Source organism: Engraulis encrasicolus, chromosome 7 (genome assembly GCF_034702125.1).
Source record: "Engraulis encrasicolus isolate BLACKSEA-1 chromosome 7, IST_EnEncr_1.0, whole genome shotgun sequence".
NCBI classification, from domain to species: Eukaryota; Metazoa; Chordata; class Actinopteri; order Clupeiformes; family Engraulidae; genus Engraulis; species Engraulis encrasicolus.
The window spans coordinates 55,244,674-55,258,636 of record NC_085863.1 but is presented as its reverse complement, the minus strand read 5'-3'; the positions used below and the strand labels follow the sequence as shown (position 1 = coordinate 55,258,636).

At 45.0% G+C, this 13,963-nt stretch overlaps 1 protein-coding gene across 2 annotated transcripts in view; it reads left to right on the top strand.

Annotated features, from left to right (window-relative positions):
• Positions 1-5,028: 5,028 nt before the first annotated feature.
• Positions 5,029-13,963, top strand: part of clip2 (CAP-GLY domain containing linker protein 2) — a 44,314-nt gene continuing 35,379 nt past the window's right edge. For both annotated transcript variants that reach the window (XM_063204016.1, XM_063204015.1), the window contains exons 1-3: positions 5,029-5,439; positions 6,483-6,734; positions 13,239-13,777. In XM_063204016.1, coding sequence (XP_063060086.1) covers positions 6,620-6,734; positions 13,239-13,777 — 654 coding nt within the window. In that variant the 5' untranslated portion in view covers positions 5,029-5,439; positions 6,483-6,619. The remainder of the gene's footprint in view (positions 5,440-6,482; positions 6,735-13,238; positions 13,778-13,963) is intronic.

The window sequence follows — 13,963 nt, the reverse complement described above, 5'->3', positions numbered from 1 at the left end:
CATCTGTGGTTCTGAAACTTTTTTCTATCATTCCCCATCTAAGGAGACGTGGATTTCTGTGCACCCAACTTGTCCCATATTGCAGCAACAAAATAAGCCTCTAATAACCCTCTAATAACCCTCTAATAACCCCTAACTCTCGCCAGATGAATGGGGTTCGAACGTGTGAACTCACAAAGCTGAATGGAAATACACAAGGGTCTGGTGAGAGTCAGGCTATCAACAAAATGGTTTAAAAAATAATAAAACAAAACACAGATGCACGCACACACACACGAGAGAGAGGGAGAGAGAGCTACGTATTTACACAAAAAGGTAGACCTATTCCATAGTTTGCAATGTAGGTAGGCCTACTATGCCAAATTGTCTGATAATATCTACTACATAGACTGGTTTGGTTATAGGGAAAGCTTGTCTCTCTGTCTCATTTTAAGTGCAAAAAATGTACACTTCAAAAATATTAAAGCAATGTTGATTTCCCTCTTCTGACACGTTCAACATTGAATTGAGTTGTTGTTCATCCTTTTGCCAGCAGGTGGCTGTCCAGCATCTTCTTGCTTGGCTCTGTTCTTGCTGTGTGAATTCAGGCCCAATTGTAAACTAAAAGGAGTGAATACTAATGCCGTGCTGAGACTTTTTCCTGTGAAAGTAAACAATGATTTCCACAGTCAATCACGCACGGTTGAGCTTCCTCAGTTTATTTACTATTTTTATTTATTTACTTGCATATTTACAGTGGTGCTCATATGTTTACATACCCCAGCAGAATATACGCTTTCTTGGCAATTTCTCACAAAATATGAAGGATTACACAAAACCTTTTTTTCACTCATTGCTAGTGACTGGCTTAAGATATTTATTAGCAATCTTCTGTGTTTACTCTTTCAAAAGCATGATCACAACCCAAACTACTCAAATGACCCTGTTCAAAAGTTTACATACCCTAGTCTCTGATGCTGAATATGGCCCTGCTTAACATCAGGGACCGCTCTAAATTGTTTGTGGTAGCTGTGGATAAGGCTCTTAATGTTGTCAGATGACAAAACAGCACATTCTTCTTGGCAGAATGGTTGTTTCCTATAAAATTAGTGGGTGTCTTGCTGGAACCTCACATTTGAGGTTTCCCCTGAATGGCTCAATGATGTTGAGATCAGGAGAGTAAGCCGGTCACTCAAAAACTTCATTTTATTCTTTCTGAAGCTAATGACGGGTTGATTTGGCTTTCTGTGTTGAAATATTGTCATGTTGGCATGTCCAAACAATGGACCATGTGCAGTTTCAAGGCTGATGAGTGTCAAGTTTCCTCCAGTATTTTCCACAGGGCAATGTATTCATCATTCTGCGAGTATGGACCAAAAGTATAGTGCATTTGTAACTCAAATGTCCCCATGACATCAATGGTCCATGACCATGTTTCACAGAAGGGCATGGTAACTTTCATCATAGGCTCCGTTGACTGTTCTCCAAATGGTACTGTTAATAGTGGCTGAAAAAAGTTCCATATTGATCTAATTTATCCAAATGACTTTGCCACAGGCATTCTGATGCTTCTCACCATGCTATTTGGTGTATCATATGCAAAATAACATGTTTGCATTTTTGTAGTAATGGCTTTCTCCTGGCAACCCCCAACAGCCCATCTTTCCTCAAGTGCCTCTTTGCTGTACAGTTTAAAACATTTTTTCATGTTGTCCTATATTTCACCTAAAGTTATTTTTTGGTTGTCCTATGCCTCCTGAACAATTTCCCTTGCAATGATCATTGCAATGCAATGATTCCATTGCCCAATGGCTTGATTCCAACCAAACCCCCTCATATTGCATTTCTGAATTGAAATTCCAACAGTGCCAACATGACAATATTTCGACACAGAAAGCCAAATCAACCCGTCATTAGCTTCAGATAGAATAAAATGAAGGTTTTTGAGCGACCATCTCACTCTCCTGATCTCAACATCATTGAGCCACTCAGGAGAAACCTCAAATGTGAGGTTCCAGCAAGACACCCAAAGATATTATAGGAAATAACCATTCTGCCAGGAAGAATGTGCTGTTTTGTCATCTGAGAACATTAAGAGCCTTATCCACAACTACCACAAACAATTTAGAGCGGTCCCTGATGTTAAACAGGGCCATATTCAGCATCAGAAACTAGGGTATGTAAACTTTTGAACAGGGTCATTTGGGTAGTTTGGGTTGTGATCATGCTTTTGAAAAAGTAAACACAAAAAAATGCTAATAAATATCTTAAGCCAGTCACTAGCAACGAGTCAAAAAAAAAAGGTTTTGTGTAATCCTTCATATTTGGTGAGAAATCGCAGAGAAAGCGTATATTCTGCTGGGGTATGTAAACATATGAGCACCACTGTATTTGTTCCTTGTCTTTGTACACTGTGCAGTTAGATTTAAATATTTTTCCCATCTGTTTATATTGAGTGATCCCTGTTCATTACTTCTGTTATAACATCCCATTTCTTGAATAGGAAACAGGCATCTAGTAACAGATCTGGTCACATAGTTTAATGCGATTTAACTCATTGGAATTTTAGGAGTGGACTCATCAAAGTTTCTCTTTAAAGAGTGTCATCCTCAGCAAATTAATTCCACATAGTTGTGCGTTCATCATCAATAATTTCAGACTTATTCTTGAATGGTTTTGCACTGAACATAAAGTTGTTGTGAAGACTGGCTGACTTTTTTGCTAAAATGTCTGGCTGCGTATGTTTGGCATTTGGGGAAAATGCGTTTCCTGTTTTGTTTTAAAACCTCACTGAAATATGGGAGGCTCACTCATTCCGAAACACCTTTGAAAGTTGATACCTAGTTTTCAGTCTAGAACCGTGTGTCTCATGGCAAACATTTTTCAAATAGAGAACATCATGTTAATTCTATGTAGTCTTTGGCATGGAAGAGTTTATGACAAAACCAGGCATGAAAACACAGCAGCCTCTAGGCACACACACACACACACACACACACACACACACACACACACACACACACACACACACACACACACACACACACACACGCCAACAAACGGTATGTTGTCCCGGGCCCAGAATTGGGTTCCCATTACATTGTATGTATTGGGTTGGGTGCCTTTGTCCTGGGCCCAGCAAAAGCTGTCAGCGACCCTACACACACACACACACACACACACACACACACACACACACACACACACACACACACACACACACACACACACACACACACACACACACACACACACACACACACACACACTCTCTCTCTCTCTCTCTCTCTCTGTCTCTGTCTCTGTCTCTGTCTCTGTCTCTGTCTCTCTCTCTCTCTCTCTCTCTCTCTTTCCTTTACACACAAGCAGAGAGAGAGAGAGAGAGAGAGAGCAAGCGAGAGGCATAGTGGCATCACAAAGAGATGCACATTGTTCGTAATAGGAACTCAGCCTACTAAGCCACATGTCTGTGATAATATCAACCACAGTGTGATGTGATTGTAGGGAAAGTTAGTCTCTGTCACCTTTGAAGTGCACTTTGCTGGTATAGAATAACATGACCGCCCACGTGTGACCAGGGAATAGATCAGGATGACTCACAGGGCCTTGAACTTCACAGGGGGACATAGACTAGCACAGTGTTTCTCAACCTTTTTTAGGCCAGGCACCCTTTCAATTCAAGAAAAAAATCAAGGCACCCCAAACCAACAAGCCGTAACATGGCATCACGACCTACGCTCGAAGATTCCACTGACTAACATTAACTTATCAATTTAGACAAATATGTATTATATTACATGATTCATTTATCAGCCACGTTTCCGTGGCACCCCTGAGGGGGGCCTGCGGCACCCCAGGGTGCCCCGGCACCCCTGTTGAGAAACACTGGACTAGCAGACTTGTGAGCAGTTCATTATCCTAACTCCCATCCTCGACCTGGGCTTGTGGCCTCGCTTCACTGGTGCTCCACCTCTGTGGAGAAAACAATTCAGTTTCCCCACTGTCAGCCTAGCCAGAACAACTTTTGGGGGGACTTTTCCCCATTCAACTCAACATCCAGATTGCAAATTAGCAAATTACCTGTATTAAGCTTTTGTGAGATATTGAATTAAACTTCTGTCGCCAATGATGCCTTGTGAGGTCATCAGGAGGCTACAAACACAAGGGAGGATGGGAGTTAGGATGATGGAAAGAACGTTATGATATGGTTGGGATGGTGGCCAAGATTTTTTTTTTTCAGTGCCCAACTGCTCACAATTGGCATCCCTACAGGCAACCCGTATGTCCCTATAATCCCATCTCTTGCAATGATTTGCACCCTGAGTGTAACACTGACTGGTGTATACATTCAGCCCATTTAATTATCCTCTGAAGACCCTAATTTGAGTTGCTCAAGTAGGTTATATGGACACAAACAGTGATTGGTCTTGGCCTTTATCTTCTTCCTTGAACTCACTCCACCCCATACGGGTCAGATGGATGAGGGTGTAGATTGTTCCCCCATCACTGCATAGGCCTACATTGTGTCAGAAATCTAGACATCATCATAATTTTAATGCTTATACATTAACTGACTATGCTGACGTGTAGGCCCTATTAACAATAAATAAAAAGAAAGAGAAAGTGTGCAGATCTTTTTTTAAATGGTAACACAACCAACATGCTATTTTGCATTAAATATTTTGGCTCACTCTCCATTTCTACTATAGAGCAGGCCAGCTAGGAGTGTCATTTTTTATTTAGCAGATACCACTAGGCGTCAGAAAATTTTACTATTAATTGTGTGTGTGAGGCAGCAATATGCAAAGCTGTAGCTATACACTTCAAGCGAACCGGGCCTGTACAGGAAGTCTTCCCCCCAAAGCGTCGGAAAGTTGCCAGTGATTTCCTCTGCCGCTCCCCCGCACTCAGCCCTCGCTGCCCTCGCTGTCTTTTGTCTGAATGTGCTGAGCCTTGGGAAAGAGGCCGAGTATCGCTGCGCTTTAGGCAAAAAATAGGGTAGCTCTAGCTCTACCTCCTCCCCCTCCATTCAGAGAGCCACATGCTAGCTGTAGTGAGAGCGCTGGGAAGCCAAGGTAACGCGCTGTCCTAATAGCTTCCCGAAATGTTTCAACGGAAATAAGCGCACCCAAGAAAACAGAGGACGTGGCCATTGGGATGTAGACATCAGTTTAATGCGATCGCATGTAGACCAGACCCCAAGACGACTTCTATCTAGACCGCCTTTCCTAAAATGACCCGGCATCTCAGTCGCCTTTCTACTGCGGCTCGCATCCTGCCACACTCCTCCTCTCAGTTCTAGCTCAGCATCCATATTTTTCGCATCCCTGTGTGTGAATGTAGGGAGTGGCAGACCACAGATATCGCTCAAGCCCCGGGAAACGGAGGAGTTTACCGTGCAAAGAGGAATAAAGTTAGTCGGCCACCACCCGGCGCATAACTGAACGAGGGCTTTGTAAGGTAAGAAGGCTTTTGTTGCATCTCCATCGCAGGCTATTTCAGACATCTGTCAGGCCACGTAAAACGCAGACCACGCTGCAGTACATGGCTAAAACAATAGAGCAAGATTTTGGTGGAAGGAAGATGACTTGAGTATGTAGCTGTACGGCATGGGAAGACTCGGAAACGATTTTGATTGTATTCATTTAATCGCATTTGATTCGTTTTGGTTTGTTGAAAGGGTCGTTTTGAGGTCTCATATCAAGTAACCATTTGCGCGACAGCGTAACGCATCAGGGGCATCTTCTAGAACGTCAATGGAAACTAAAACAAGTTGTATTGGAGATAGCGGTAGGCCTATATGTAAATGGGTCTGATTAATCTTGTTACAATGTTTCAGACATCAGGATAGGCTAGTGTTTTGCTATTGGCTATTGGAGATGACAGAGTGGCTATATGTCCTGGAGATACACAGTAGGCTATCCAACAGCCTATCCAAGAGCTTATTATGGATGCGAATACGAATGAGAGGTTAGGTTACATGTTTCCTATACCGGGACAAAAAAACTTTTGACTCGTCCATATAGCGTCAGCCAGGGTAGCCTATGCTCGGATGTGTGAGTCATTTAGGTGAGTCATTCATTGACATCTGTAAGCTAGGCTACTCCTGTTTGTTTTGTCTGCTGCTGGTGCTTCATCACAATCACTGCTGGTGCTGTTGCCTCTCCTCCAGTTGAGGTTTTGGGGCCCAGTGTACTGTTCTGCAATGAATGGTGTATTGATATTGCTTTTATGAGAATTTCATTTATTTTCACACTATGGAAGAATGCCAGCGTTATGTTACAGGGGAAAAAAGTAATGCACAAACATTCATGTTGCAAGGAAATATTTATGCTCAAATATGGGGTCTCCTCATTCAAATCAATAAGTGGCCTTGCATAACCAAATATGGTAAAAATGTGTAGTCTCTGCAGCTCAAGTGCCCTAGTTTAACACCATTCTCTATCGACCATCTTTAAAACGGTAACATCCTAACATTAAAAAACACTTGCTTCTCTCCCCAGTCCTGCAGGTACAATGGGGACAGTGCATCACCAATCCCACATCTAGTGCCTCAAGCAAAAGCCCTTGGTTTTTGGGAAGGAAAAAAATAACAGCAACAACATTTTGCTGCCTACTACCAGCCAGCCAGACGAACGCCATGAACATGCTGAAGTCAAGTGGACTGAAGATTCCTGGCAGGGGTCCAAAGCACTCCAGCCCTGTGGGACGAACCACTGCTGGGCCCTCATCCGGTCCCACTGCACAGAAAGACAGTAAGTCTGTTTTCCCCCCACAGTACACCACAGCACAGTCGACGTCCCATGTGGAATGCTTTCTCACCCTGATGGAGCCGGCAAGCGTGATTCAGCCACCCCAGCAGTACCAGCAGCAGTTTGCAGTGCTCCTGCGAGTTACTTTCCACTACACTGGTTGTTTTTTCAGAACACAAAACAACACTCGTTATTTTTTTCCCCACTGTGCTATAACCTTCTGTACTGTAACGTTACCGCACCAGCTTCAGTCACAGAGGTGAAATGTAATGTTTATTCCTCAGGGAAGGATGTTTATTTAAGAGCCTGTTCTCGAAGGAATTTGTCTAATTTCTCACGCAAACCAACATCGAAATTGCGTCCAGATTTCGACGCATTCCCTGCTGTCTGGAGCACATAGATGGCCAAACTCGGCTTCTGATTGGTTGAGCTTCAAACACGAAAATGGTCTGCTGTGCCCTAACCAAAACCATTTAAACCTAACCTGTCAGAAAAAAACAATGTTTCTGCTGCTTTACTTTTGCCAATAACTCCAAAATAAGCAAGGGAATGGTAATCCCTAAACCTAACCTGTCACAGGGCGTTGAGGAGCTAGATTAATTTACAAAGACGTAGTGCACACACGCAATAGCCGGTTCAAAACGGCAGGTTATCTTGAAGCTCGACCCATCAGAAGCCGAACTTGGCCATCTGTGTGCTGCATGGCCACTGCTCCATGTGTGACATCAAAGGAAAAGCTTTGTTAACTGGACACAATTTCAATTTTCGTTTGTGTGACAGATTAGACGTAATTCCTTCGAGATCATGAAGTTATTAACTCTCCAAATAACTGAGCAGAGAGCATTACTGATATCCAACGTATGGTACCCAAGACATCCTAGAACATCACAACTTTGTAACACTTCAACTCTCTGCCCCCCAGCTCCCCAACCAATGTCGCCGTGCAAGTCAGACCCCAGACATTCAAAATAGGATATGGAGAGCAAAGCATAGGCAAAACAACATGACAATAAACACAGGAACATTTTACAGTACAGGTTGTCATCAAGGACAGTTCTAAGGGGTGGCAGGGGGTGGCATTTGCCCCCCCCAGAAATATGATTTGCCACTCCAATTGAGAGCCCTGATTGTGACCAATAGCCTTAATGCTTGACATCATTTCAGACATAGAACTTTAGGTTGCAGGGTTTCACTTTAAGGGATTCACTGTATCACATAAGTGTTTGTGTCAATTATAGCGTTTATAATTTTCCCTTAGTGTAGGAGCATGCCCCCCTGAAATACACTTCGCCACCCCTTTGCCACCCCAAGAATAAATGTCTGGAACCGCCCCTGGTTGTCACACTATGTACTGTATAGTATAGGCCCTGCACATGACAGTGATGCTCTTGAATGCACGGGTAGATAGCTGGCTCTGTGACTGCCTGACCCTGTACACTTGTTCAGAATAGGATGCATCAAGAGATTAGAGAATTCTCAATTCCACAAATCATTTAAATGAACAAAAAATGTTATGTCACGCAGACGGAGCAGAGGACTTTGCAGGATTATGAAAATGCATTTTTGTTTCTTTTTTGCGTGACCTCCATGGAAAGCCAGTTGGTCCTTCTTCAGGATACATTTGCCGTTGGAGTGCAGCCCATTTTTGTTTGCATTGCGTGACTCAAAGTGACGTTAACCTACTTTTGGTTAATCTACTATAGGATTTTCCCGCCATATTCCACGTCCAACATAACGCTCCAACAAGGTTGTGTGTGTGTGCGCGCGTGCATGCATGAGACTCTGAGTGTTTGTATGTTTTAGGTGCTTAATGTGCACGTTTAGTCACATAAGTAGGTGCACAGTAGTTTACTTAATGACCTAGCCCCTTAGATCATATGACAGAGCTGACCTTGGGTCAGAGACGCGTGTTACGGATCCCACAGCTCGGCTGGGTAATCTCCACACGGCACTTCCCTGAGGCCAGTTACTCTAGCCTGTGTGCTGCCATGGAGAAGATGGTTGTTGTTGCATGCAAGCGTGCAGAGACGAGGCAGAGCCAGACTGTAGTACGTGCGGCAGTTTATTATTTGCATTAGTTTATGTGTCAACCACTGGGGTGTTATGGTTCAAGCTGTCTGAGGAATGCAGAGTGGAGGGAGAGAAAGAAGAGAGGAGAGGAGAGAACAGGAAGTGAGGTCATGGTAAGTGAAAAGCAAGCAGTGGAAGAATGCACAGAGTTGTGTGTGTGTGTGTGTGGGGAGGGGGGGTGGCACATGAGCTCTGCTCTACGTGTGTGTTGTTTACGTAGTGAACATGAGGCTCCACATAGGGTGGGCTTAAAACTTGAACGTAAACATGTGGTGGTTGAATGTTGCTGTTTAGATGTTAACCCATTGATGCCTGATGTTGCGTTGCGCAACATTGGCCCTGGCGCCTGGAGCGTCATTACGCAACATTCAGGCTCATGAGATGTTAAGAACTTTATTAAAAATCTCTGTTTGTTTGAGATGAATGAACACCTTCTAATGAAAGATGAGGGTCTTAGTGTTTAAATGCAACTTAGTGCATATTTTTATGAGATATTTAGGTTTTCATAGGCCGAAGGCAGCTTTTCTTAAAAAGGGCTCAGGCATTCAGCACCCTTTTTTGAACGTGCCTTAGGCGTCAATGGGTTAAGGGGTAGAATTATGGTATATTTTAACAACGTAAGCATCTGAATGCATTGCTGACATGGGGCTATATATGCAACACAACATTATGGAGTTTGTGGTTGGCTAAAAATGTAAACATACACATAACATACACATGGTGGGTGAATGTTGCTGTTTAGATGTGCCACGTAGAGTAGAAATGTAGTATATTTCAACAACATACACATCTCCACATAGTATGTTTGTGGTGGGATACGTACTCGAATATAAACATGTGGTGATTGAATGTAGTTTTTTAAATATTGCAGGGTGAATTATGGTATATTTGACAACATAAGCATCTGAATATATTGTATGTTGTTGGAGTGAGACTACTCTTTAGCAGATTATAGGGAGTTTGCGGTGGGACACTTGTAATAAGTAGCCTATTTGGTAATTACATTTCAAAGTAGAAATAAACATTGTATATTTCAACAACATGAGCATCTCCATGCAGTATACAGTATGTTGTTGGTGGGCTAAATGCTTCACATAAACATGTGGTGGTTGAGTGTAGTTTTTTAGGTATTGCAGAGTAGAAATATGGTATTTCAGCAATGTAAGCATCCAACTACATGGGGCTACACTCGATCGATTGTACGAAATTCATGGTATGCTAAAAACTTGAGCCTAAAAACGCGGTGGTTGAATATTGCTGTTTATATATAGCAGAGTAGAAATATGGTGGGTCTACAGTCAACATCGTATATGGAGTTTGTAGCAGTCCAAGTACTTGACATAAACATGCAGTTGAATGCAGCTGTTCAGATTTTGAAGAACAGGAATGCACTGTATCGTACATGTTAATATTTGGTTTTAGGAATGTCTGGCTGTTAGACTGTGAAGGCAACCACTGTATCAGTCACTGCATTTCTGTTCCACTGATCTGAAAGTTAATAACTAACTCTGTTACTATTTAACCCAATGTATTTGAAGAATGGCAAGCTGCAGTTACATGCCACTGGTGATAGATGTTACACTTTCTTAATATACTGTAGTAGACAGACTTGGGATCATAGAAGACCACTGGCAGAGACAGAAGGGTAGAGAAAGGGAGAGAGCGAGCCAGAGAGAAAAGGAGAGAGAGAGGGAGAGAAGGGGGTTGAAAGGAAGTGTATGTGCATCTTGGGAGCCTGTCCCTGTGGAGAAGGGAGGGGGGGCAGCATTAAAGAGGGAGGGGGGGCAGCATTAAAGAGGGAGGGGGGGCAGCATTAAGGGCTGTGCAGGGGTCATTGTGCTGGTGCTGCTGGTGAATAGCGGAATTCAGATGGGTGGGAGGGGAGGTGACGATCAGGCACAATTGTGAAGCGAGGCCTGTGTTCTTCTCTCTCTCCCCTCTACTCTTCTCTCTCTCTCTCTCTCTCTCTCTCTCTCTCTCTCTCTCTCTCTCTCTCTCTCTTGCCCTCTCTCTCTCGCTCATTCTCTCTTGCCCTCTCTCTCTCTCTCTATCTCTCTCTCTCTTGCCCTCTCTCTCTCTCTCTCTCTCTCTCTCTCTCTCTCGCCCTCTCTCTCTCTCTCGCCCTCTCTCTCTCGCCCTCTCTCTGGCTCTCTCTCTCTCTCTCATTTTTATCTCTCCTCTGCTCTTTCTCGTTCTCTCTCTCTTCTATTTCTCTTGTCTCTTGTTTACTCTCTCTCTCTCCACCTCTACGTTATCTCTTACACCTCCTCATTCATTCATTCATTCATTCATTCATTCATTCATTCTCTCTCTCTCTCTCTCTCTCTCTCTCTCTCTCTCTCTCTCTCTCTCTCTCTCTCTCTCTCTCTCTCTCTCTCTCTCTCCTCCTGCCTCACTGGCTTGCTTTTGCCCAGATCTGGGGTTGCCCTGGTAACGTGGGCCACTTGGGCAAGCAACACGGCAGGCCTTCAGCTCACGCTCGTCACCGGGCCGGGACATCTCCAACAGGGCTTCTCTTCTCTTCTCCTCTCTTCTCTTCTCTTCTCTTCTCTTCTCTTCTCTTCTCTTCTCTTCTCTTCTCTTCTCTTCTCTTCTCTTCTCTTCTCTTCTCTTCTCTTCTCCTCTCTTCTCTTCTCCTCTCCCCTTATAGTAACCCGGTGACGTGACACAGGGCCAGAATGCCCCGGCCTGGCTAGCACATGAACCGCAGCAATGCAAACACTCAGCATTCTTACTCATAAACACACTTGCATTGCAACTAGCAATCTGGTTGTTATTTTTGTGGGGCGTGGCACATGTATAAAATTAGGAGACTGCAATTTGTGTCTTGAGAAATCACAATTGGGAGTCTATGTGGAGTGTATGCTGACTTTCAGCATGCGGAAAGCGTTGTAACACCGAGATGTGGTCTTGTATGAATTGATGGAACGTGACAGAGCAGTTGAAGCTTGCTGTGCTCTGCGTTTGAACGGTGATCATTATTGGAAATGTGGTTTCACTGTCTTGTCAGCAATTTCACCAAACCGCCCAATACACGTCATTGTCCAATATTGTTTACAATGATTGCCCACTGCAGACAGATTCCACCTGAAGTGCATGTGTTCCCATTTTCATGCCTGTTGTAGTCAGGATACCCAGTCCCAGTCCTCCACCCCCCCAACATGTTTTTACTTTTCTGAATATGGCGTCATCATTGTCCCTCACAGAGCTATGGAAGACACACACACACACACACACACACACACACACACACACACACACACACACACACACACACACACACACACACACACACACACACATACACACTCATACGCACGCACAGTGATTCCCTTTGTATGTGTGCTTCTGTTGTGCATCTCTGCGATGCTAGCTAGCGCGTTGTTCGTCCGTCAGTAGCAGGAACATATGGGAGCAATTGGGGCACAAAGGCTGCCATTAGTAGTCCCCCTGCCCTGCACTCCCCTCCCCTCTCCCTCCCTGGTCTAGTAGGGGTAGCTAGCCCAGGCCAGGCCAGTCCTGGCACCGACTACATCATCCCACACGCTGCACTGCGAGGGGGCAGTAGACCACATGCTAATACATCTGTGTGCTGTTTCTCTCTCTCTCGCTCTCTCTCTCTCTCTCTCTCTCTCTCTCTCTCTCTCTCTCTCTCTCTCTCTCTCTCTCTCTCTCTCTCTCTCTCTCTCTCTCTCGCTCTCTCTCTCTCTCGTTTGGATGGAGATGGGTTTTTTTTTCGGGGCAGAAACAAAAAACAAGAGTAAACCATTAAATGGGGTGTCATTCACAAAGCATTAAGGCGTGTAATTTGTTGTAGCTCTTCAAGTTCATTCAGGCAATTGGTGAGACTGGGCCGTGAACTCACCCACCGTCATGGGACTGTTTTTTTTCTAGCGAGATAGGGGCATGAGCTCACCATCATGGTAGTCTTTTTTTTCTTCATCCATTCAGGTTTGGTACAGGTTTTGAGTAGTTAGGTGTCACCATTGATTGTATATAATAACTCTAAATTCTAATATACAATCAATGGGTGTAATCTCTTATGTCTGCACTGTGGGAGCCACTTAATGTTGATGGGGAAATGATATTGACGTGGGAGGCGTACATATTTCCTGTGTGTAGATAAGCCTGGGTTGGGCTTAGGCTGTCACTATCGACCTTAAGTTTTATGTCCTCACACATAACTGTCCCAGTTTCTGTCGATGTAACCGTTTAGGTATTTAGGTAGCATGTACATGGTGTACATGTACAGTAGTACATAGCATTTATAGTTATACACATTTACATACATTTAATCATGTACATGAAAGAATTGATCAGTATAATAATTCAATAATAAAGTTGCGAAAAAGTTGCAAATCGCAACATCGCGAATTCCTGGCGGGACTGATAATTGTGTTCCATCGGTCTGACTTTCATCCTCTCTTCTCCCCATAGACACCCCTCACAAGCCCACCACGCCGACCCCCAGCAACGCCTCGGACAAGTCCAGCTCCAAGGCCTCCGAGGTGGGCGACGATGTTCTGGGCGACTATGTGGTGGGCGAGCGGGTGTGGGTCAACGGCGTCAAGCCCGGCGTCATCGCCTACCTGGGCGAGACCCAGTTCGCGCCCGGCCAGTGGGCAGGGGTAGTCCTCAATGACCTGGTGGGCAAGAACGACGGCTCCGTCGGTGGGGTGCGTTACTTCGAGTGCCAGCCTCTCCAGGGCATCTTCACCAGGCCGTCCAAGCTCAACCGGCAGCCGACGGGCGACGGCGGGGATGGGCACGGCGGCGACGTCGCCCTCACGGCCCAGAACCTGCAGAATCTGCACGGCGGGGCGCCCAACTCCGCCCAGCGAGCGGTCATGCCCCTGAGGGAGGGCGTGCTCAACAGCGCTGTGAAGACGGGCAACGAGTCGGGATCCAACATGTCCGACAGCGGCTCAGTGAAGAAAGGCGGCGACAAGGATCTCCGCGTGGGAGACCGAGTGCTGGTGAGTGCAAGCAGGGTAGCCGACAGGGAGGTGGGGGCAGGGAGGCTGACAAGTGGGGGGGGACAAAGGGGTCAGTTGTCCTGGGTCCCGGGAGAGAGGGGCCCAAGATTGGGGTCAACGAATCTATTAGAGCAGTGTTTCTCAACAGGGGTGCTGGGGCACCCTGGGGTGCCGCGGAAATGTGGC